The 22,905-nt window shown below is 42.1% G+C and overlaps 1 protein-coding gene across 3 annotated transcripts in view; it reads left to right on the top strand.

Annotated features, from left to right (window-relative positions):
• Nucleotides 1-22,905, top strand: part of D2HGDH (D-2-hydroxyglutarate dehydrogenase) — an 821,087-nt gene that overhangs the window by 331,293 nt on the left and 466,889 nt on the right. For all 3 annotated transcript variants that reach the window (XM_086943998.1, XM_086943999.1, XM_086944000.1), the window contains 2 exons: nucleotides 9,189-9,328; nucleotides 10,367-10,560. In XM_086943998.1, the coding sequence (XP_086800124.1) occupies nucleotides 9,189-9,328; nucleotides 10,367-10,560 (334 nt within the window). The remainder of the gene's footprint in view (nucleotides 1-9,188; nucleotides 9,329-10,366; nucleotides 10,561-22,905) is intronic.

Here is a 22,905-nt window from a genome sequence, read left to right as displayed (position 1 = left end):
CAATTTTAATTTCAAGTGCAGTTTGTACTGCGGGGGTTTCTTTTCCACCCAAACCAGTAATTGTGAAAAACTGTCCTTTAAATTTCTTTGATTTTCCGTGAATTAAAGTGGCCTCCGCCCCAGTATCAACTAATGCTCGGACCCTTTGGATATTACGATGTTTCCAAAAAATCTCAATATCTACATAGGGTCTGTTGTCTCTGTGAGCCCACTTGTGTACCTGAGCTTGACCTATTTCCTAGTCATTTTTCCTGCGTTCTGTCAACCAAGACAAATCAGGGTAAATGCTCTCTGTTTTCTTCGGTATCAGAATGTCTTGTTCATATCCGTTTCCAGTACGAAACGGATTATTGTCATTATCAAAAAATTGTGAATGACGGTCAGAAAGTCTGTTACGATCCTCCCGTCTTCGTATTTCAGGGGAATAACTCCTCTCATCTCTATGTCTGTTGGAACCACGATCATCTCTCCCTCTTTCATATTCACCCTCTCTCCCCCTCTCGCCATTACGATGAGGGGATACGTCACGTTCATAACGCCGATCATCACGGCGATCAGAATTCACACGTCGTCTCTCATCACCACTGCCATCCGAACCACGGTCATACTCATTCTTTCGCACACGACGGGCACCCTCTTCCCGATCCAAACCACGCTTACGAAACATGTCCCATAAGCGATTGTTAGGTTCACCGTCAATGTCCTCACTTTTGACACCATCAGCAATAAGAGCAAGAAACATGTCACGTCTAGAGAACTTATAGTCCCCACCAGTACGACCCTCAGGTCGAGATTGTCTTTCAGGTTTAAACCACTCACCCAGCTCACCAAGCTGACGAACAGATTCAAGCACAGCAGACAAAGGATTGCCAGTTTGATTAATCAACAAAGTCATCATGACCTGCTTGTAAGCAACAGGCGAAGAACGGATAATGCGATTACGCACAGAAGATGTTAAAAGACCATCCAGCAATCTGTCAGAAGTACTAAGAAAGATAGCAGTTTTCATGACTTCCTCCTTCAAACGTTGCGACGCATCGCGCAAAGTGTACCATGGCTTGTCATTAACAGGCCAATCAGATTCAGTAGGGTATTTGTGGTTACAGCCGTCAGATGCAAGCTGGAGCAAAGTAATTTGACCAGCACCATTATAGTTCCGAAAATGATCTTGAATAGTGGAATCAGAACTCAAAGAGCAAAACCGTAAGCAATCAACAGCATCAAGCATAATACCGGCAGCGCCCAGTTCATAAAGGCGCACCATCCAGGTAAGCAAGGCCTCACCAGGCCGTTGTCGAAATCGTTGTAAAATGTCACTAACCTCCTGTTGAGTAAAGTCTTCAATACAATCCAAAGCAATACCAGCTGGATTACCAGGGGCTTGTTGTAATTTGCGACGAAACACGGGGTGAGCAGAAACCTCAGGAAGAGCTTCCGAGGAAGCCTGCATCTTAGATTTAGAAGAACAATCGGGGCAAGATACGTCATCCGAATGGGAAGAACGAGCACGGTCGCTGTGAGGAACCGTATCAGTATAAGAAGCAGATTTACAATCACGTCCGGAGCGAGAAGATTCACGCTTATCACCCTCCTCAGCCGAGGAGTCTGAAGCATTTGAATCCCAGATATTACCATCCCACTCATCAGGGTTCCAATCCATTCCGGCTTTTGCTACAACCAGACGCACTTTCCGTGTAGATACACGACCACGACGATGTTTGTACTTATATCGTGCAATGCGGACCGCAGCTCTTTCGGCTATGGTCTGATATGTTTCAAGTTTGTCGGCAAGCAATTTATTTTGACAACGCAAAAGAGTATGCGCGTTTTGCAACTCAACACACTGTCCTTCCATGTCCTTAAACTGCCTTTGCAGCTGGACAAACCTCTCATGAAGAATTCTGTATGCATTAAGAACAATCCAACCTCTGCGTCCTAAAATAGGAAGCTCATCACCCTTCACTACTGGCGCTTTCTGTAGGCATGATACCACATCGGCAGGCTCCGCCTGCTCCAAACAAGAAGACCAATTTTCACTCAAACCAGTAGAATCAGCCCACTCACGGGCCAAAGCCTCGTAAGGCGTATGCTCCCAGCCGGGAATCTGAATAGGTAACTTGAAAACCGACGGTGATTTTTCGCAAACATATTGACACACACAAATTATATACACAATTATACAGAAAATATTATACGTACGAGCCGAGCGCAAACCAACAAGATCAAAACAATACAGCGCACACAGGCTTCGTAAACAGTTCGTGACGCCAGATGTAATGGCCGGATTTTCCGCTTAGATGGGATCAGCCCCTAGGGGCCCCTATAACCCAGCCAAAACGTACTCACCTCCCTCCTTAGAACGTATTCACAATGGATATGGATATATATATATATATATATATATATATATATATATATATATATATACAGGTCGTACCTAAAGATGGGGAAATAGCAATAAACATGCATAGATTTTCTACTATATCCTATTCACATCAGTTAGTCTCGCGGCCACTCCGACCCAGACTGATCTACCCCAGGGCAGATATGACACACAATCCGGTGCGTCTACACATGGGCCTGCAGAACCCAATGCTCTCTTTTCCAAACGGTTTACAATCCGGCAAACCTACACGCCAGTCATCCCCCCTGACGCTCTCACTTACACAAGCCACAATCCTGTGGGTATACACGCTGGTAATCCAACCCAGCGTTCTCACTAACGCCGCATATCAACGACGACCACATTCCTATGAGCACTTATCGGAACAATTTCTCCTTTGTCTACTTGGGATAAAACTATAATAATAGAATTTAGTACGGTTTCCAAATAGTTTAATGTGCCTACTATCCTTGGCATCGAAGGTCCACTTTACTCCCTATTTATGTGATCACCACTTACCTGATTGGGATTACTCGTCCATTCATATAAACGAAAATCACCTAGAAGCACTGTTTACCAAGATTGAACAAGAATACACGGCACATATTAGTTCACTAGGAACTAGGATATTTATTATCATTAACATATATAACACAATACTATGCAACACAAATTATGCAAAGAAAAGGAAAAGGTAAATGTTAGAATGCGCGCTTATCGTAAAGAGGGCGGATGTCACCTTATTAACGTGAAGTCGGGACTCGGCAGTCATCTAGGTTCCCTTCTCGTCTCTGTGTCCTGGCTCGTCTCGCAGTCACACCCCAGCCGTCACAAGTACACGTCTGCACCGCTAGGCTCAAGCTCGTCTGCTTCCCTCCAGGCCACTGGAACCTTGCTGGTTATTAACTACCGGCTCTCTCTCTCTCTCTGTTTCAGTGCGCTCCGCGCTAATTCTCCTTCAGTCTTTCTCAGAGAGTTTCGGTCTTAAATCTTTCTCGGACTTCAAAGATGGCGACTGTCCGCCATGGAATAATTAATGGCAGAGATGCTAACGGCTAAATGCCGCCTACGAACTGACTCTCGGCTAACTAACACCTTCGCTAATATCAAAGCCTGTTCCTTCATGGAAAGCTACGGCCAGCAACCTGCCGCCCACCAAATTCTTGTACCTCCCCGTACCAAGGACACGTTCCCAGCCGGCCGGCCTGAAGTTGTGTCTTCGGAGTGGAGAAAAATACATTCCTTCGATAAGGGCCAGCCTGAGCTGGTTCTCTCCAAGCGAACAACAGCTTGAAACTAAAACATTACACTTGACCTAGAGGGCCTCTCGAGCTACCAGGCAGAGAGCAAGATGGAGTCTGTCTCGTTTAAGGCCTACAGGGCCCGCAATATGCGTAACTCCATGGAAAATATCCTAACACTTTAGCAAATGGGCAAATCATGATTAATACTTATGTATCTATCCCCTAACTTAAATTCATAAACCCTACTCTAAGAAAAGGGACACGAAAATACTCTACTATATAAAAGGCAGGGATCCTATCTATAGTCCTAATCCCTATGCTATAGGGGTGATAGGCTGGAGTCACTCTCCATCATTCTCCCTCTTAAAGGAGCCAGAAAAGATCAGCCATTACAGTCGCATAGGTGGAGAGCACCATTAAGGTAAGGCGGGACGCTTTGATTAATTCAAAAATACGGGACGCTCTGTGCGATTAAAAAAAAACACACAAAGCGCTATAAGTGAGAGTGCAAAAACACAATAGAAATTAGAAAAAAGGTAGTGTACATGCGTTACTCACCAAGACGTGAAGAGTACTCAAGAGGGAGCATTCAGCAGAGCCGGCAATGCGAAAGTAGTCCCCGGAAGACGCGAGTGAGTCAGGCTACTATTCGATATAACAGAGTTTACTAGATAGTAAAGACGGACTAAGCTGAGAGGATTAGTGGCAGCCATCTTAATAAGAGTAAGAAAAGGTAAACTTAACAAATGAAAAATAGTGACGATCGCTACTTTGAACTTTAGTAGTAAAGTACACATTCACATCAGGTTTGGTCCAGCAGTTCAAAACAAGTTAAACAAGAGTACATAAAAAGCAGAACAGTACACAAAATATCCAGCATAATAAGAATAGTACAGTTAATCGTGCTAATAACAGTAACATTAGAGGTGGCAACATTGGTAAATTCCCTTTCACAATGCCCATGGAGACCTACATAAAAGAAAAAATGTCTATGAGATCATAAAAAGCATGCTAGTTCGAATTTGTCATTGAGCCCTAGTGGGGTCAATGATTGCATGAACCATATCCAATGAGTCTCACGCTGAGATAAGAATTTGCTCATGTCACGATCCTGGCGATGCTTAACTACTTCAAGCACTCCGCATTTTAGTTGGGTAATGTTGTGTCTCATATTCCGCCAGTGTTGAGCAATGGGAGAAGTTGCTCAACACTGGCGGAATATGAGACACAACATTGCGCCCACTGATCCAGCATTATCGGTACAACCAGCTTTCAGTGAACATGTAACTTCTGACATTATGAAAGTCCCAGCAGAAACATAAAAATGGGGACTGGTAGACAAAATGGAAGAGGAGTAGAGGCTAACTTAACAGAATATGTTTTTTTCAGTTCAACAGCCTTATCTTTCTCTATCTCGCTGCTTTTGGAATAGAATATCCTGCTGTTGTGCTGATTGTAGTGATTTCTGATTCTCCCTGGGTATGATTCTATCAGTCATGAGAGGCAGTCCGTAGTGTCCGTGCTGGTGGCATGCAATCCGTCCTGGAATGGCTTAAGTTCTTTCATGTTTATAAATCATTAGATTTCCGATCTAACGTGTTCATCATCCATGCTGGATCCAGACGGCCATATTTGATATCCCATTTGCGAAGTTCTGGTCATAGGGAGATGAAGGATTTACGTTTTGCATTTGTTTCCCTGGAAAAGTCAGCTGAGAATTGGATCTTATTCCTTGCATTGTCCTAGGGCCATGTTTGTACACCAGCACGATTATTTTCTGGTTATGCTCATGCGATAAAAAACAGGCGATGATTGGTCTGTCACTCTCACTAACTCTGCATGGGTGTATTCTGTGTGCTCGTTGAACTTTCAGGGACATTAAAAAAATTATACCTAGGAGATGTGGCAATAAGTTGATCAAGGATTCCTTGTTTTCATCCTGTTCAACCCTTTTTAGGTAAACTGGCCGGTACCTTTCTTCTTGAGGTGTCATATTTCCATATTCCATGATACCAAGTGGTTTGTTCAATTTTAAGTATGGATGTTCATTTAGCTATATTTTCCAGCTTATCCTGAAAGGGTCCTACGTTTGAATAGATTTCATGTCTGTGGAATGGTCGTTAATTTTCACTTCAATAGCCTCAAATCTTTGCCCCACCTTAATGATTTCTTTTAGGATCAAGTCTATTGTTATTTCTTGTGGTCCAGTGGCAGTTGCTGCATGGGCTGTTTTATTGTGTGCTGACAAATCTGTAAAGAGGAGTTGTCAGGAAGGTTTGCCAGCAGCCAGGTCTTGAGGAGAGGAGTTTGGAGAGCTATCCCAAAGTGGGTCGATTCTGGTTAGTCCAGGACTGTGGTGCAACCGCATTACTTATGGTTTCTGACTCAATGCCCTAATCCAGTTAGTTCTCAGCAGCTGTTTTAAATAAACTGGCACCCCTTGGTCACCCTTTTTATGAATGGTCAGGATCAGAATCTGGCCCACAATCCAGCCTGGAGTGCGTGTGTTAAGTGTATTCAGGTGTGCAGTATCCCTTTTTGCACCTGGGTGCAACAGGGGACCTGCATGTCAATGGGCCAGCATCCAGCATTGAGCAAATGACCTGGGTAAAGGTATGTGCTTGTAGGTTTGGCCTTTAGGACCCCCTTTATGTCAGTCCCTGTGACGTGTGGTTTTGTGCAAGGGCTTTGTTGTTATGGCTGAAAACAGCTTCTGTGGTGTAGCAGTCAGTATTCCCTAGACACAGGGGTGCCTGAAGTGAAAGGATGCATGTCCGGGTCCATGTGTGGAGCGCCCACTGACTCACAGTTGCTGAATGTCCCTGTAGGGCTTGTGCCTTGGAGTGTAGAAGATTCAGAGGGTGTTGTTCCCTAGGCTTTGATGCAGAGTAAGGGGTATGTGGCCTGGGATCCAGAGGGCCATGTGTTGCTTTTGGCAGCTAGGGGCATATTCCAAATGGTGTAGTCGGGTGCTGGCCCAAGATCTTGAAAGCTCCTAGTCTATGACATAACGCAGTGCGGTACCCGGTGAATTAGAACGAAAGAAGGACCTATGGTGCAGACCTGCGCCTCATAGCCAGCTCATTTGGGACAGCCCTGCTGCAGTCAGCTCCCTTAGCAGCAGTAGGACTTACTGGGCTGTGTGTGGCGATTACCCTCCAACCTCTAAACTCCGCTGCATTGATCCGCGCTCTCTCTCTCTCTCTCTAAGTCCGGTGTGCATTTGGGAGTCACCCCTCTCTACCCCAGCAGACGTCTGTGCACCTTGTCGCTGCACACTTCTCCTCCGTGCCAGGCCGGGAACCTCTGGCATGGTGGTTCACTGGCAGTGATTTATTTGGTATTGTGAGCCTTGCCTGTTACCATGCTTTGGGAATCTGGGGTGAAGAGGGACGTCCACTTGTCCCTGGGCGTCGCCTCTTTTATGCCATCTTGTCTACTGATCCGCACCAGCGTATTCCACAACTATACCTTCCCCGACTCTGCTGCCCCCGGAGTATTACAGTAAGGTGGCTATTTTCATTGGTAGCCAGACGCCACACCAAGAAATCACGCTTTGAATTAACAGGTGTGTTGCAACTGTTGTAACAATTGTTTAAAAAAATAAAACATTAAAAAAGGGATAAAAATAATAAAAAGTTAAACATGATTCATATTAACTTCCTGTATATTTCCCATGTTGTCTGGTGCCTACTCGATTTCCTGGGAGTGTGTTGCAGTACTTGTGAGTGGCCATGTGTGGTGCTTGACTTACTCCAAGACTTGGTTGGAGTACATTTGCTATTTTTATTGGTCCTTTCTGGGTGCAGTAACTTTAGAAGTACAGTTTGTGAATAACAATTGTCTTAGTCTTGTGTAGGTGGGTGTTTGCATCTGCATATCACTTCCTAAATCTATCATACCCCTTCTAAAATCCCGCCCTTATCTCCTCCCATTTGGTAGCAAGTATCCCCCGTTTTCAGCCACTCCCTAGGTTCCTCTACCATTTACTATTAAAATGTATATTAAGGTGTATGAAGATTTCTGCAAGCGGAGTAGAGACCTCTGCATAGAACAAGCATTTACAATTCGATAAGTCTCGCCTTTTGGTACCTTATAAGCAGCATATAGCCTGGGTGCTGAAACATCTACTGTTCTTTAACAGGGAGGGAAAGTAAACACCAGACTGTGTGACACGCCAGGTATGGGAAAACATGGAGAGAAATATTGCCATTCAGCTGGAAATGGTATAGTCTGAAGCTCTGTTTTTAATATAAAATCATAGCCTTCGATGGTCATATCACTGAAAATACAAGATTTGAAAAGAATATTATTGTCTACTGGTGCTCGTGGTCAATTTCTATGAACTGGAATCTAGAGAATGCTAAAGTGATTCTGGTATTTAACTGACCTCTGCTTGTCGTTTTCTATCAAGAAAGTGAAATAGAGGCAGTTGCCGGAAAAATAAAAAAAAAGAAAGTCCCTCAGCAGAAAGAAATTCTGGTATTAGACTGACCTCTGCTGGTTGTTTTCTATCAAGACAGTTAATTAAAGGCAGTTGAACAGAAAAAAAGTCCCTAAGCGGAAGCAGACAAGTCCTAGGGCTGATCTCCAGAGCCCACAAAGTACATACACATGTAAGTATATAATAAGTATATACAAGAGGTCTCGAATGCTCAACCTAAAAATAGGGGAGGCAGAGGTTTCTGCACATTGGCTTGTGAATAGTATTTTGTAGTCCTTGAGTAGTACTACTGTAGTACTGCTGATTGAAAGTACAGTTTGTGAATAGGCCTCATTGTCCCTGGGTAGTCCCAGTGCCCCAGGTGCATTGCATTTATTAAAAACTTTGGCCCGTGGAGCTCCAGGACTCCAGGGAACATGGCGCTACCTGTGAACCCCCACTGAAACATCCCCCACACACACAAATGGAGAAGGCGGCAGGTATAGGAATTGCTCGCTCTGAACCCTCTGTTCAAAAGGTACACTAACCTGCTTGTCCTACTCAATGGAGGTCTTCTCCTCTGCCCAGGTCTCTCGCGCATCCCCGCCGTGCCTCCCACCAGCAGGAAAATCATCCATTTTTCATGCTGCTCATGTTTTTAAATCAGCGGCTGACAAAGGTCCCTCTTGTGATGTGTGCAATAATGTGCGTGCTTCGCAAACGAGTCTGCATGCTGAGGAAATTAACACACACATATCTCTGCAGTACCTTTGCTTGCTCACTCAATATACCCCACCCACCCAGCGATTGACCAGTAATATCAAATCTGTAATTTCCAAGTGACCCAGAACACTGTAGCAAGACTGGCTACTTTGATAAAGCCCTGGGATGTTATCTAACCCGCCATATCAGCCTAATCACCTTAAAAACACCCTTTTCACTCACAAATGTACTCATGGCAGGACTTTTTCTATTCTTCTCAATTGAAAACATTTTCCTGATCCAGTAATTTTGCAAGAAAGATGTGAGTTCACAGAATGTAGCAGGAAGCTCAGCGGGTTACATGAGGTGGTACTTGAGCATGTTCGATATGCAGAACCTACACATAAATTAACATTATTGCATTAATATCTTTCAGGTACTGTAATCGGAGAAACCTGGCAATAAACCCTCAGGGAGGTAACACTGGACTGGTTGGAGGGAGTGTGCCAGTCTTCGATGAGATTATTCTCTCCACAGCGCTAATGAACCAGATCATCAGCTTGGACACCATTTCTGGTGAGAAATATGTCTTTTTATGTCTGGATAACTCCGCCCAGTGAACGCCCCCCTGGCTTTAAGTAAGTAACCTGTAAGTAGTAAGATGGTTCTGGCACCCTAATTCACCTCACGGTGTATGAGTGGGAGTTCTATAAAGTTTTATTACTGAGGAGGAATTTACGCTCTCTGTTCCGGCCTGGTCGTTTTCTGTTTTAAAGTTAAGGTGGATGATGCTCCTTTGCAAATGTGGTCTTGTGATGATAACCTAATCGAGATTCCAACGGAATACCCAGTGGTTCTGAAAATCGCATCATAAATTGAGAAACAGGTGTCTTAAATCTGTATTGCTTGTGTGTAGTACATGTCACTGTGGACCCAGGATTTGTATGTATTATTAACCCAAGACAAAATTAAAATGCATTTGATTTGACAACTTAATGTTTAGACCTTAAGTATTAGAGGGATGTTTTTAATAATTTGTATTTGTATAATTGATTATTGCTACAGATTGCAATGTTATGGGCTGGTTGACATTCTTAGTGAAAGTTTTAAGAAATTGAGGAAAACCTATCTATCAGAGGTTTAACTGACCTTTTAATTTTTTTTATTTATGTAAAGAGTTTTTACCTCCTTAGCTGTGAAATGTTGATACAGTATACTATGCAGTACTCTGTCTTCTGCATTGTTTCATTTTTATTGTACCAAGCTTATGATTAATTACAGGTGATTAATATCTGGTTAGAAGAACAGTTAGTTACGGGAAAGTTAGTGGTGACCATTCTTTTAACAGATGAAGCTAAGAATAGGAGGAGGAGAAGGGTCCCTCTATAAAGTCATGTTGTGTAAAGAGGCCTTCTTGGCTTAAATTTCGTAGCATAAAATATATGAGTTTCCTGGCACTCAGGCGCAGGGCTCTTGGCATGTAGTAGCAGGATTAATTGGGCCTTGGGTGTACTCTTGGTGAATAATGTATCCCTAGTATATCAAAGTCACAACACCTACAGAATGGTATAGATCTACCTTTAGATTTGTTATTGTACAGCTTTATATTTTCAGGCATCCTGGTTTGCCAGGCAGGCTGCATCCTTGAAAACCTAAACCAGTACCTGGAGGAGAGAGGTTTCATCATGCCACTTGACCTTGGAGCAAAAGGCAGCTGCCACATTGGGGGTAATGTCGCAACCAATGCAGGTGGCGTGCGTTTACTGAGGTACGGCTCTCTACGTGGCACCGTTCTGGGACTGGAAGTGGTAAGAAAAGATGCTACTGTTAAGATTTTCCGTCTCATTAACCCAGTTTTAGATTACTTTCATCCATAGATGCCTCTGTTGAAACGTCCAAAACTAAAAAGCAGAGATCCGTACCAATTGGCTGCATTCATCTTCTTTCCGACCTTTGAAACTGTTAACCACTAAGCGTTTCTCTCTACACTCGGGTTGCACTGTGTACTCAGGGATGCAGGGTCCATAATCTAGGATGGCATGAAAGTTCTCTGTTGTCCATTTCAATTTACCCTAGTAGTGTCACGGACAATACAACGTTTATATTTGTATAACAGCAGTAGTATTATTGCATACCTTAATGTGCATTATCATGGTTTGTGCGTGTGCATTGGGTTATATTTTAAGTGTACTCGCTAAACATCACTTCATAAGACCTGAAATTCCGGCCTCACGAGACGTGACGCTTCTTGCTCCTTTTAGTGGAAAGTAGCTGCACGTTTTGAGTGTGTACATTTTACACAAGGCTCATGGTCTTAATTGCTTCAGCTAAAGAGGAACTTTTCATTGTCCTTGCTGAACGCTAACAGTAGCTGCGGTTGCTTAGTAAAAACGTCTCCAAGCTACCGTGTAACAAACTTCAGTTCCGTGGTAAGGGAGTGCAACATGTAACAAGGTCTAATAGTGCTGCACTTCCGAAATGCTTCAAATCAAATAATTTTTCTCAGTTTGGTGTTGTCACACGTGGACCTCCAAGCAAGTAGAAGCCCACCTGTTCCATAGAAGTTCTTGAAAATTGAAAGTTTATAATGTCTTCCTAATTAGAGGCGCAGCAAGAGACATCGGTTACCGTGAGACTTGCTTTCTCTCGGGACACTCGATTCAGCACCTTGTGGTCTGCAGTTATTTGGGAGTTTTATGACTCTGAAGCAAATAAAACTATAGTCTGATGCATCTAGGGAAATAGAGAGTTTTTAGACGGTTAGGGCTGTGTGATGAACATTTGTTGGGGTCTCTATGTTATTCACCCTAATAATATGCATAATTCCTGAGGTATTATTTATTATAATAATTCTTATTTACTTGATTAGTACATAAGAAGTACAGCCTAAACCACCCACTCACTAGGCTTGCATTTAGAATGTGAAAGGAGGGCCAATAGGGATACAAACTTTGCGCCAGTAGAGCATCAAAATGCTCACTTACTGAGATTTATTTCATGGAACATTGGGGGCATTAGATCTAGAATATGAGATGAGGCCTGGCTACAATATGTTGAGACATTTGATATCATTTGCACCCAGGAAACATGGTGCAGGGATAATGTTGTTATTGATGGTTTCTGTTCACTTAACGTTCATGCAATGCCATCAACTGCAGGGAGGTCAAAAGGAGGTTTAGTGACCTTAATCTCTGTTAAATATGGATCAATAAAGATAGAGACCTTAGTGGATTCCCTCTTGTACCAGATAATTTTGATCTCTAACGTGATTGATGTCTCAATACTACTGATTAACTGGTACTACAATATTTTTGATCAAAATGTTTGTGGGGTCATTAATACTCTCAAAGAGGAAATTGATAAGGCTGCGGGTAAATGTTTTCCTGTGTGTATAATCTGGGGGGGGTGATTTTAATTGTACCTTATGTCAGTATAGTACGCATATGGTATGTGGGGTTCTAGACACTGAAAACCAACCGCTTTCCTACTTTAAACATACTCCGCAGGGTGAAGCGTTAAACACCATCATTGTAGTTAACGACCTATGCTTTGTTGATACTTTAGTCTGTACCCCACCCATACAGTGTCCAACATTCTTGGGTGGCGGCAGGGCAAGTACTATCAACTTCATGCTGATATCTAGAAAATTCTCCCACCTGGTAGACAGTTTCGCGGTAGAATCGCACCCCATTAGTGATCACAATCCTCTTGTTGCTAGCTTGCATATAATGGCATTAAAGGATAACGGTAATGAATACCCATTGAAATATAATCCCAACCACGGGGTGAGACTAAAATGGAGCAAAATAAATGCTGTACAATTTGAGGAGAACATTGTGAAATCTAATTTTGGCCAAGTTGTGACATGCTCATCTGATGATTCTACCCCGGAGGCGGTCATACAGTGTTTCAAAGAAATCAGTAAAGATGTGGGCAATAATTTGACAAGATCAGTAAGAAAAAATGAACCACATGTAACGAGATGGTTTAATCCTGAGTGCTCCAGGGCTCAAAAAGATCTTAAAAATGACTTGCACATGGATTTAATTAGTACTGCGAGACAAACCTATAACCAAGCAATTGAGCATAGGAAGGACAAATTAAGAAGACTTGCCTGGGAAGATTTGGAGAGAGCTAGCACTCTCAAGTATTCTAAGAGATTCTGGGAAGTCATAAGTCGTCCCCTTTTCACAAATGATATAAGGAACATGGAATCGACAATAACAGGGGAAGCTTGGGTAGCTCATTTTTCGGACATATTCAACCCAAAAAGTGCATCACCGCAAGATCAAGTGGAGTCACTGATCTCCCTTGCCAACTGTTCTTTCATTAGTAATTTGTATTTTACATTGGAGGAGGTGGAAAAGGCGCTTAATAAAAGCAAGGGCGCAAAGGCGCCTGGGCCGGATGGGGTCCCCATAGACCTTTTTAAGAGTATCCCAGCCCTGTGGGCGCCCCTTTTGGTTCAGGTGCTCAATGCTAGCTGTGTTGCTGAATTCTTGCCCACATGGGTGGAATCTGTAATTGTTCCAATTTATAAAAAGGGAAATAGGATCCTGCCTGTTATAGGCCTATTTCTCTATTGGATTCCTTTACAAAAATAGCGGGCAGAATTATGCAGACCGACTACTGGAATGGGCGGAGGAGAACTCTGTCCTGTCCGATCTCCAGTATGGCTTTCGCCCAGGTCTGGGGACAGTAGAGCAGGGTTTGAATTTGCTCTTGTTGATTGGGATATATACGAGGGCAAAACAAGGAAACTTGTTTTTGACCTTTGTGGATCTCTTGTCCGCCTTTAATTGTGTGGTACATTCCAAACTATGGTCTATACTGGAACATCTTGGGGTTGAATCAAATATTATTTATTATCTTAAATGTTTTTATAGTAATGCTACGGCCCGAGTACGTTTTGGTCTAAATGGAGAACGCACTGACACAATACCCATTAGGAGCGGGGTCAGGCAGGGTTGTGTCCTGGCCCCCTTCCTTTTTAATTTATATATTAACGGGTTGGAAGGTGTCTTGTGCAAAGACAGTTCAGATCCCCCCCTTCGTAGGCGGCCACCCAATACCAGCACTTTTATACGCTGACGATGCTGTACTTATGTCACGTACACAGGTGGGCCTACAGCGTGTGGTCGATAGTTTCTGCCGTTTCATGAAGGAGTTGGGTCTGAAAGTCAACACATCAAAAACCTTTACTATGTATTGTGGTAAACAAAATATATCCAAGAGACCAATTTTTATAGCAGGGCAGAAATTGGAATTTGCTAACCATTTTTCCTACCTCGGGATACATTTTACTCAAAATGAGACGTGGTCTCAAGCTATTTCTGTTAAAAAGCTTGAGCTTTCAAGATCTACTGCCGCTCTCAAAATCTTTTCTAGCAAGTTAGGAACAAGACCCCCCCGTGGAATTGATTAAAATCTACAAAGCTAAGTGTGTAGCCGGCACTATTTATGGCAGTGGGGTGTGGGGTCTTGCTAACCCCGCACCCATCCAGGTGCCTGAAAATACCTTTTTAAAATACATACCGGCAGTTCCTAAAAGCTCTTCCAATTTCAATTGCCACTCAGAACTTGGCCTATCTTACATTACTGATCTTATTAAAATAGAGCCAGTTCTACTATGGCACAGAGTCTGGACCCAAGAAGCGACACATTTAAACAGAGATGCCCTGACAGATATACTGAAATTGGATGGTACCATAAAAATCCCATGGGTTAAGTATGTACATAACTTTCTTAAAGATATCGGGAGAGAAGAATACTTACAGAATCCCTCTGATATCTCAGCAATTTCTCGAAACAACTTGAAGAAAGAGTGTCTAGCACTTTTGGATTCCAATAGGACTGCTGCGGAGGTCCTAAAATCCTCTATTCAGCAGCATCAACTGGTTTTAGCAACTTTTAAGATTCAGCCCTATTTAATATATGTAACAAGCACTTATGAGCGATTTCTGCTCACACGTTTCAGATTTAACATCTTCCATAGATTGGTTAGCTTTCCCACGATCAACAACTGGACACATGAGCTACCACTCTGTCCCTGTGATAACACCTCTCCTCAGAGTACGATTCATGTATTTCTTTTTTGTAAATTTTATGACGAAATGAGGAAAATTGTTTTACTACCTTTATTAAGAGAGCTAGGACTTCGCCATTGTCGTGTGGCGGTGATTAGCATTCAAGCTCTAGACAATCATGTATCTGTATCAAGAACAACTTTGTTCCTAAAAAATGTTATAACTATCAGGAAACGTAGGGACACTTAATCTGCACTTTATAAATGAAATTGTTTTTATCTTCTTAATTAACTGGTTTTAAATGAATATAATGAAATTATGTATTTTTATGTAACTATGTATTTACAATATTTTTATCTGTACTTTTATGATTGTATCAAACAATCGACTAAAGATATTTTGAATTTGAGGAGAACATTGTGAAATCTAATTTTGGCCAAGTTGTGACATGCTTATCCGATGATTCTACCCCGGAGGCGGTCATACAGTGTTTCGAAGAAATCAGTAAAGATGTGGGCAATAATTTGACACGATCAGTAAGAAAAAATGAACCACATGTAAAGAGATGGTTTAATTCTGAGTGCTCCAGGGCTCAAAAAGATCTTAAAAAAGCCTTGCACATGGTCCCCCGTGATAAGGATTTAATTAGGACTGCAAGACAAACCTATAACCAAGCAATTGAACATAGGAAGGACAAATTAAGAAGACTTGCCTGGGAAGATTTGGAGAGAGCTAGCACTCTCAAGTATTCTAAGAGATTCTGGGAAGTCATAAGTCGTCCCCTTTTCACAAATGATATAAGGAACATGGAATCAACAATAACAGGGGAAGCTTGGGTAGCTCATTTTTCGGACATATTCAACCCAAAAAGTGCATCACCGCAAGATCAAGGAGATAAAACAGTTATTAGTTCGGTAGCTGTGAACCAACTTATTATCTATCTCCTTGGGGAGGTTGAAGACGCAATGACAAGGGGTATTCCTGCAAAAACCCCAGAGCCAGATGGGGTGCCCCTGGATATGTTCAAAGGCATCCCCCAATTATGGGCATCGTTGATGGTAAATGTTTTTAAAGTGATAATAGTGGGTTGCATCCCTAGTTCATGGAAAGAGGCAGTGGTGGTACCGATATATAAGAAAGATAGCAGTAATAATCCTGTATGCTACAGGCCTATTTCCCTAATTGATGCTACGTGCAAAGTCCTGGGAGGGTAATTCTTGCTCACCTGGAATCGTGGGCCAATGACTCTGGTCTTATATCCCACACACAATACGGTTTCAGGAGGGGAATGGGACCGAACAAACAATGTCTTAATCTGTCCCTCGTCATGGGTAAGTACATGAAGACCAAGGGTGGATCAGGCCACCTGGCCTTCATGGACTTATCCAGTGCTTTCGACACAGTCAACAGGGGGAAGCTGTGGTCACTTATGTAAAAAATGGGCTCTGAGAAAGCCCTTATTACCCTGTTGCGTAGGTTGCATGCATCAACCACTGTCTCTATAGGTTATGGACCAGGAGGAGAGAAGACCAGACTTATTGCGTCTACAGAGGGCATACAACAGGGATGTTATATGGCCCCTTTTTTATTTCTTTTATATACAAATGGGGTGGGTAAATGTTTACTAGAACAGCAGCTGGATTATCCGAATATAGAAGGTAAGCTGGTTCCCTTATTGTCATATGCCGATGACACACTTTTGAAGGCTCTAACAGCCAATAGCCTTCAGAAAAGCTCTGATTGCTTTTACTGATTTTATGACTGAACTGGACCTAAAAGTAAATTTTAGTAAGTCTTTTATCATGGTTTGTAGCCAAAACAGACAAAAACGAGAACATTTGTGGTAAAAGAAAAGATTATTGATAAGGTACCTAATTTCACATATTTGGGGAATATTTTGAACAACAAACTGAATTGGGACCATTTGATTGCAGCCAGGGTTCAACACACCAGTAGAATCATAGAGGGTCTGTTCCACTTTGCGTGCAAGCTGGGACATAAGCCGGTGGCAGAAATGCTAACTCTATATAAATCAAAATGCCTGTCAGTAGCAACCTATGGGGCAGGAGTATAGGGCAATAAAAAAAGCAGCCAGATACAAATTCTGGAAAATATATTCTTAAACAGATTGCTGATGGTTCCCATTAGTTCTCCCACAAAATTCTGTCACTCTGAAGTGGAATTGGACTATGTAAAGATAGAGTAAACATTGCCCCATTAATTCTGTGTGGGAAAGTGTGGACTTCGGAGGAGTTATCATTCACCAGGGCGATTATTAGAGATTGTATGAGCCTGGAAAGGGCCCTGTCTATTCCCTGGCTCTGTTATGTCAAAGATAATTTTAATAAGAGTGGCTTGGGAAACTACTATGATAACCCTGATGGCATACAATCTAACATGAAATTAATTAACTTAAAAAAAAAATCATATTATAATGAATTAAGAATGTCCAATTGGGACAATGAGATACTAACTTACGGGCCGTCATGCTATCAGCAATTTTATTTGTCTTTTACTATTCATACACCATCACGTTTCCTCTTGCCCAGGTTTCGTCTTTGCACATTACACTTTCTTGTGGCTTTTCCTAAACAGGTAAGTTGGTGTGAGCGACTGACTTCCTGTCCCTGCAATAATTTAACCCTACAAAGCAAAATTCACTTTATGTTGTTTTGCACGTGTAATGACTGAGATACCGGTTTTGATTGGCATGGTTATGACCATTGCCCACCACCATCTCAGTATATGATGTAGTTTCGACTCTTACTCCACCTATTTGCAGAGCTTACCGATAGACTTTTGTGGTAGCAAGCCCCAGCCAGGCCTACTAGTGCAAGGGATTTGCTCTTCTCTGCTTAGAGTCCTTAGACCAATGGTAAGAAGTTGGCACAGAAACTGGAATAGAAAAGACAGAATTTATTTAACCTCTTGAGGTGGAACTACAATCACACAACACCCTTCAGTATAGTATGAGGTAGCACACTGACTGGAAGGAGTTTGGTCCTTTTATACCCACACAGGGGCTGAAATGAAGGTGGTACAAGGCACAGACTATTGGTTTCAAATACATATAAGGTCATACAGAGAGTGTGCTAGCAACAAGTGGGAAGGGCTGACAGTAACCTAATTCTGGTGGACATCTCTTGACAGTTACAAGTTAGGGAAAGCTGTAAGCTTTACTGGGCATGTGTAAAGCAAAGGAGATTAAACATATCTTTTCTCTAGGCAGATTTCAAGAGCAGTTGACAGGAAGGTAGGACAGAGCACATGGCATATAAAATGGCCGACAGAAATACAAAATGGATTCCGTAAAACAGGCAAGATAGTCTCAAAATACTGAATGTCTTCTGCTAATGCTTAATCTAATCGCTGTTAATTTACTACACTTTGACAACCTTATGCTGTCTCATACACTGTTTTTGCTCCTTTCCGGGCCTAAGGGCCTGTGCTCGAGCGAAGCCATGTTCTTTCCTGACACCATCTTGCTCCAACATTGGGTGGTTTATTTCTAGTAGTTTGTTTTCTCATTGTTATTTGTTGTTTTATTCAATGTATTCCATCTCATTTAGTTATGCTTCGTCCACGTGTTATGACTAGATCTGTTAGCTATGCTTCGTATTATTCTACTATTGATCTACGTCCAATCTGATTTCCTTATACTTTCAATGGTGTTGTACATTGGTCAAGGGTGGAATGTAATGACTGAGATACCGGTTTTGATTGGCGTGGTTATGACCATTGCCCACCACCATCTCAGTATATGATGTAGTTTTGACTCTTACTCCACCTATTTGCAGAGCTTACCGATAGACTTTGACAACCTTATTCTGTCTTATAAACTGTTTTTGCTCCTTTTCGGGCCTAAGGGCCTGTGCTCGAGCGAAGCCATGTTCTTTCCTGACACCATCTTGCTGAGCCTCTCTAGGTGAAGGGTAATGTTTTATGTTTGAGGTGTTATTCGCTAGCAGTGAACCAGCACAGACCGGTTCTTATCGGTGGAATGTGCTCTCTTCGCACCGGAGACACAACAAACGCTTGGCCAGCTGCTGTTGTGTGCCTGGTATGAGGCGGTACAGGAATCCTGTGAGAACGGTAGGCGGGTTCTTCTAGAAGCTTCGAGAAAGGGTTAGATTCTATATTAGTGAAAGCGGGTACAAGCGAAGGGAGATGAATTGATGGTCTGTGAGACGACAGTCTGGCGGCTTTGATGGTCTGATGAAACTTCACGGTGCAGTCGTGTTTGTGGAGCAGAGAGTCTTGGCCTGACCAGAGAAGGACAGGGAGAGAGAGTTGGACCCTTCTTCGATATACAGATGTTCAATATGGTGAGATGTTCCATGTATATCTAACTCTATCTAATTTTGCCTTTCATTTTTAGGTTTTATGTGTATATGTGTGTTGATGTTTAACCTTTATTATTTCTTTCTTGCCACCACTATTATCATGTAATAAAGACCCTTGGAATGTGAATTTGGTTCTTATTCTTTGTAAAGGAAGGTCGGGCCCCTTTTTTACCAAGTGCTTACAGAGGGATGGGCTATTTCCCCTCTAACGAGTAGTTGTTGATACGGGAGGGAAATTGGCTCCTAAGCAAGAATACAAAAAGTATAAGTAGATCAACCCAACATAGCGTATGAGGGATGTACTGATTTTTCACCGTAAGGTGTTGCTCGTGCAGATGCGCGTTGTTCGTCTGGAGACGTTGCTGATTTCGCACCAGGGTGCGTTGCTCGCATAGATTCGCGTTGTTCGTCGTAAGGCGTTGCAGATTCACATCAGGGTGTGTTACTCCCGTAGATTTGCGTTGTGCGTCGGGTGACGTTGCTGAATTCGCACTAGGGTGCGTTGCTCGCGTAGGTACGCGTTGTTCGTCGGGAGACGTTGCTATACATACCCTCAGAGCTATGACTTCTTTCATCTTTAGTAGTTAGTTCTATTCCTTCTTCCAGGTGAGTATTCTGAAGTGAGATGTCCTGAGAGAAATCTGGGAAGGGACTCGGATAAGTAATGACTGCTTGTATAACTACTGATACACCCGAAGAAGCGGAAAAATCAGTCATTACAGCACGCTATATAAAGACATAAGAGTACGTGCTTTATTAAGCCTATCTTGAAGGAAATTTGTCCTTGTTCTTATCAAGAAGGTTTTAATTATTTATGATCTTTGTCCACTGCTGCTATTTGCAGCGCTGTGATCAACTTCATTAGACATGCTCTATTAATTAGGAAACAATATTGATTGTGATAGGGAAACTGGGCCTCGAGTGATTTTAGGTTTTAAATTTGTTCTGTAAACCTGTGATAGACAGAAAATATTGAATACTATAAAAATCTGTCTTAACATTATAAACTTCGAAACAATATATGTACTCATCCCAATTGCTGTATAGAAAGTTTTAAGTCTTGTTGAACTATTTTATGTATGAATGACATACTTTTATGATACACGTGGATCGAATAAAGTTATTTAAACTTGACATAAGAATTACTCATTATTATAAATGGCAGAGTTCAAGTGTGTGCTGATTCTGAGGACTCGAGGTAGGGTCCTTATATATACTCTTAAAGAGTAAGATATTCTCTGACTGGTCTGCCAGATATAAATAATCCTTCATTCCTGTTAGTAGAGCTCAGCGGAGTGAATGTAAAATACCTTTTTATTTTCATTTTCTCTGGAGATGAAGAAAACACCTTTGGGGGCTACAAAAATCTGAGGGTGTCACCCTCGACCCTAAAAAGTGGTTGTGCATAACAGTGGAGTGTACCACATAGCTAGGAACTGCCTAGTGGCTAATGAAACTTTTAGTTGTTTTTTTTGCCCCATAATTTAAACGCCATATCTCCACAGAGGGTATGTCAACTTCTTTCAAATACAGCTATTACTAATTTTCCAGGTAGCAAGAGGTGATCTATCAGAGTTATTTTCATAGTTGTCACTCACCCTAATTCCCATTATGAGTTCCCTCTCATATTCTTATCTAAAGTGAGTCCTGAACATCTAGGTGAGTGATCTGGCGATGGTGTAGGTGTTGTGACATGTCTTCTTGACAGCCACATTGGATCATTTAGAGCTCTTCTCCTCACCACGTGGTTCATATTGTCCTAATGCTTGCATGACTACCAGTGAGTCCATGCCGCTCCACCAATATACACAGTTTTGCTGCTTTATAATTAGGGCTCCCGGTTTTATGGTATTTATTTTTTTTGCCATTTCTGTCTGTATTTAGCCATATTTATTTTTTAGGCATTTTTTCTGTATTTATCCACATTTTTTTTGCCACGAGTAAAATGCGATGCTATAGCTAGTATTTTTTCACATTTATTTAAATTGAGAATGCACACATGCGCTCACTTAAACTAGCAATTTGTTGTGGCTTTAGCAGTGCTTTAAATGGTCCTTCTTGCTTATGGCAAATTTGTTACACCACTCACTGCATATTCCTGGCCTTAGTGTTTATTCTACATACATGCGCAAGGGCATGCTATGGAAGTTAATAGCAACTGATTGGAAGTATTTAACTACATACTCTGACTATAATACATTTGCAGCTCATCTTGACTTAAGGAGATGCTTTTGGGATATTCACAATTTAAGATTTTTTTAAAGAAGAATATCCATTTTGATGGTAAATATTTTAGTGACAATTGTAGGGCTCGTTACTGATATCAAACAACTTTTACCTTTAATATTGCTACAATGATGACACTTGCTGCATTGCCACTCTCTTGCTGTCTCGCATTCATGCGCTGTTGAATTTCAAACCAGTCTGTCGCCATGTGTAAAGTCATGAGAAGAATTCGGAGTTGCACTTTATGCAAAAATAAACACGTGGTCTTGGGGGAACATAAATCATTGGTAACTTAAATGTGACCATTTGTTTCTTTTCTCTATTTTGGCAAGTTTTGTTTTCTCAAGTTTGTGTAGTGCTTTTCACTGTCCTTTTGAGCACGATGAAAGGAATGCATTAGATACTTTGGCTTTCCAATGCTTTCACAATGTAAATGCACAATTACAGAACCCATCTTTGCAACAGAGACATTAACCACTAGAGCAGTCCGTCTGAGCGGCAAGTTAAGTTGGGCGCAATTAGGCTTCAGTCCAGCTCTTCATGCTACAAAGGTCGATAAAACGAGAGCTGCTCAATATGGAGTGTTCATAAAATTAGACCCATGTCCTGTTTGTAGTTGAAACGTGTAAATAAGCGCTGTTGAATTTCAAATCAGTCTCTCACCATGTGTAAATTCATGAGAAGAATTCGGAGTTGCACTTTATGCAAAAATAAACACGTGGTCTTGCGGGAAAATAAATCATTGGTAACTTAAATGTGACCATTTGTTTCTTTTCTCTATTTTGGCAAGTTTTGTTTTCTCAAGTTTGTGTAACGTTTTTCACTGTCCTGTTGAGCACGATGAAAGGAATGTGTAGGAAGGTGGATACCTGACTATGGTTACCCCAGATTTTGTTTGCCTTGTGTTTAGCTGGTTTTTGACTTAGTTGGCCGGGTTCCCTGCTAATCAGGGCCCCAGGCTATCTGCTCTCTCTGTAAAATGGATTCCATGTACCCTAGGTGCATAACTGAATTGGCTTGGGTCACCTTATCAGCCCCTGTACAGAGCACTATAGGTGCCCAGGGCATAGGTGCATCCAAGGCCTACCAGGGGCTGCAGCATATCTTTTGCCACCCCTGGTTGGCTATCCAAAATTGACACAACTGGCTGATCACTCAGCTGGGGCAAGGTGGTGTAATCACCCCTTGCTTAGATATAGTATGCCTATATCTAAACCTATCTGGACACATATAAACCTATAAGCCACTCCTATGGCAGGCCTTAACAATCCTGGAGGCAGAGTGCGTGGTTTTATGTGAGATGATGCTCTAGCATGAGCTGAGCCTATCTGCAGCTGTCGGGACCAATTCCCTTAGCTGTTCCGGGATATTGCCATACCATATACTATTAAGGGCATTATAATCCTCGCGGTTATATGTTAACTTTGGTTTGGCTTTATCAAAACATGTCGTGTAAGGTGTCATACGATTTGGAATACTATCCCCTCGACAGTCCTGTCGACGGGAATAGCATTCCACCCCTCTAGAGGGAGACGGCATGCTACTTTGCTAAAACGCG

The sequence above is a fragment of the Lissotriton vulgaris genome, chromosome 11, assembly GCF_964263255.1.
Source record: "Lissotriton vulgaris chromosome 11, aLisVul1.2, whole genome shotgun sequence".
NCBI lineage: Eukaryota > Metazoa > Chordata > Amphibia > Caudata > Salamandridae > Lissotriton > Lissotriton vulgaris.
The sequence above is the reverse complement of the archived record's forward strand: the minus strand, read 5'-3'. Positions and strand labels throughout refer to the sequence as shown.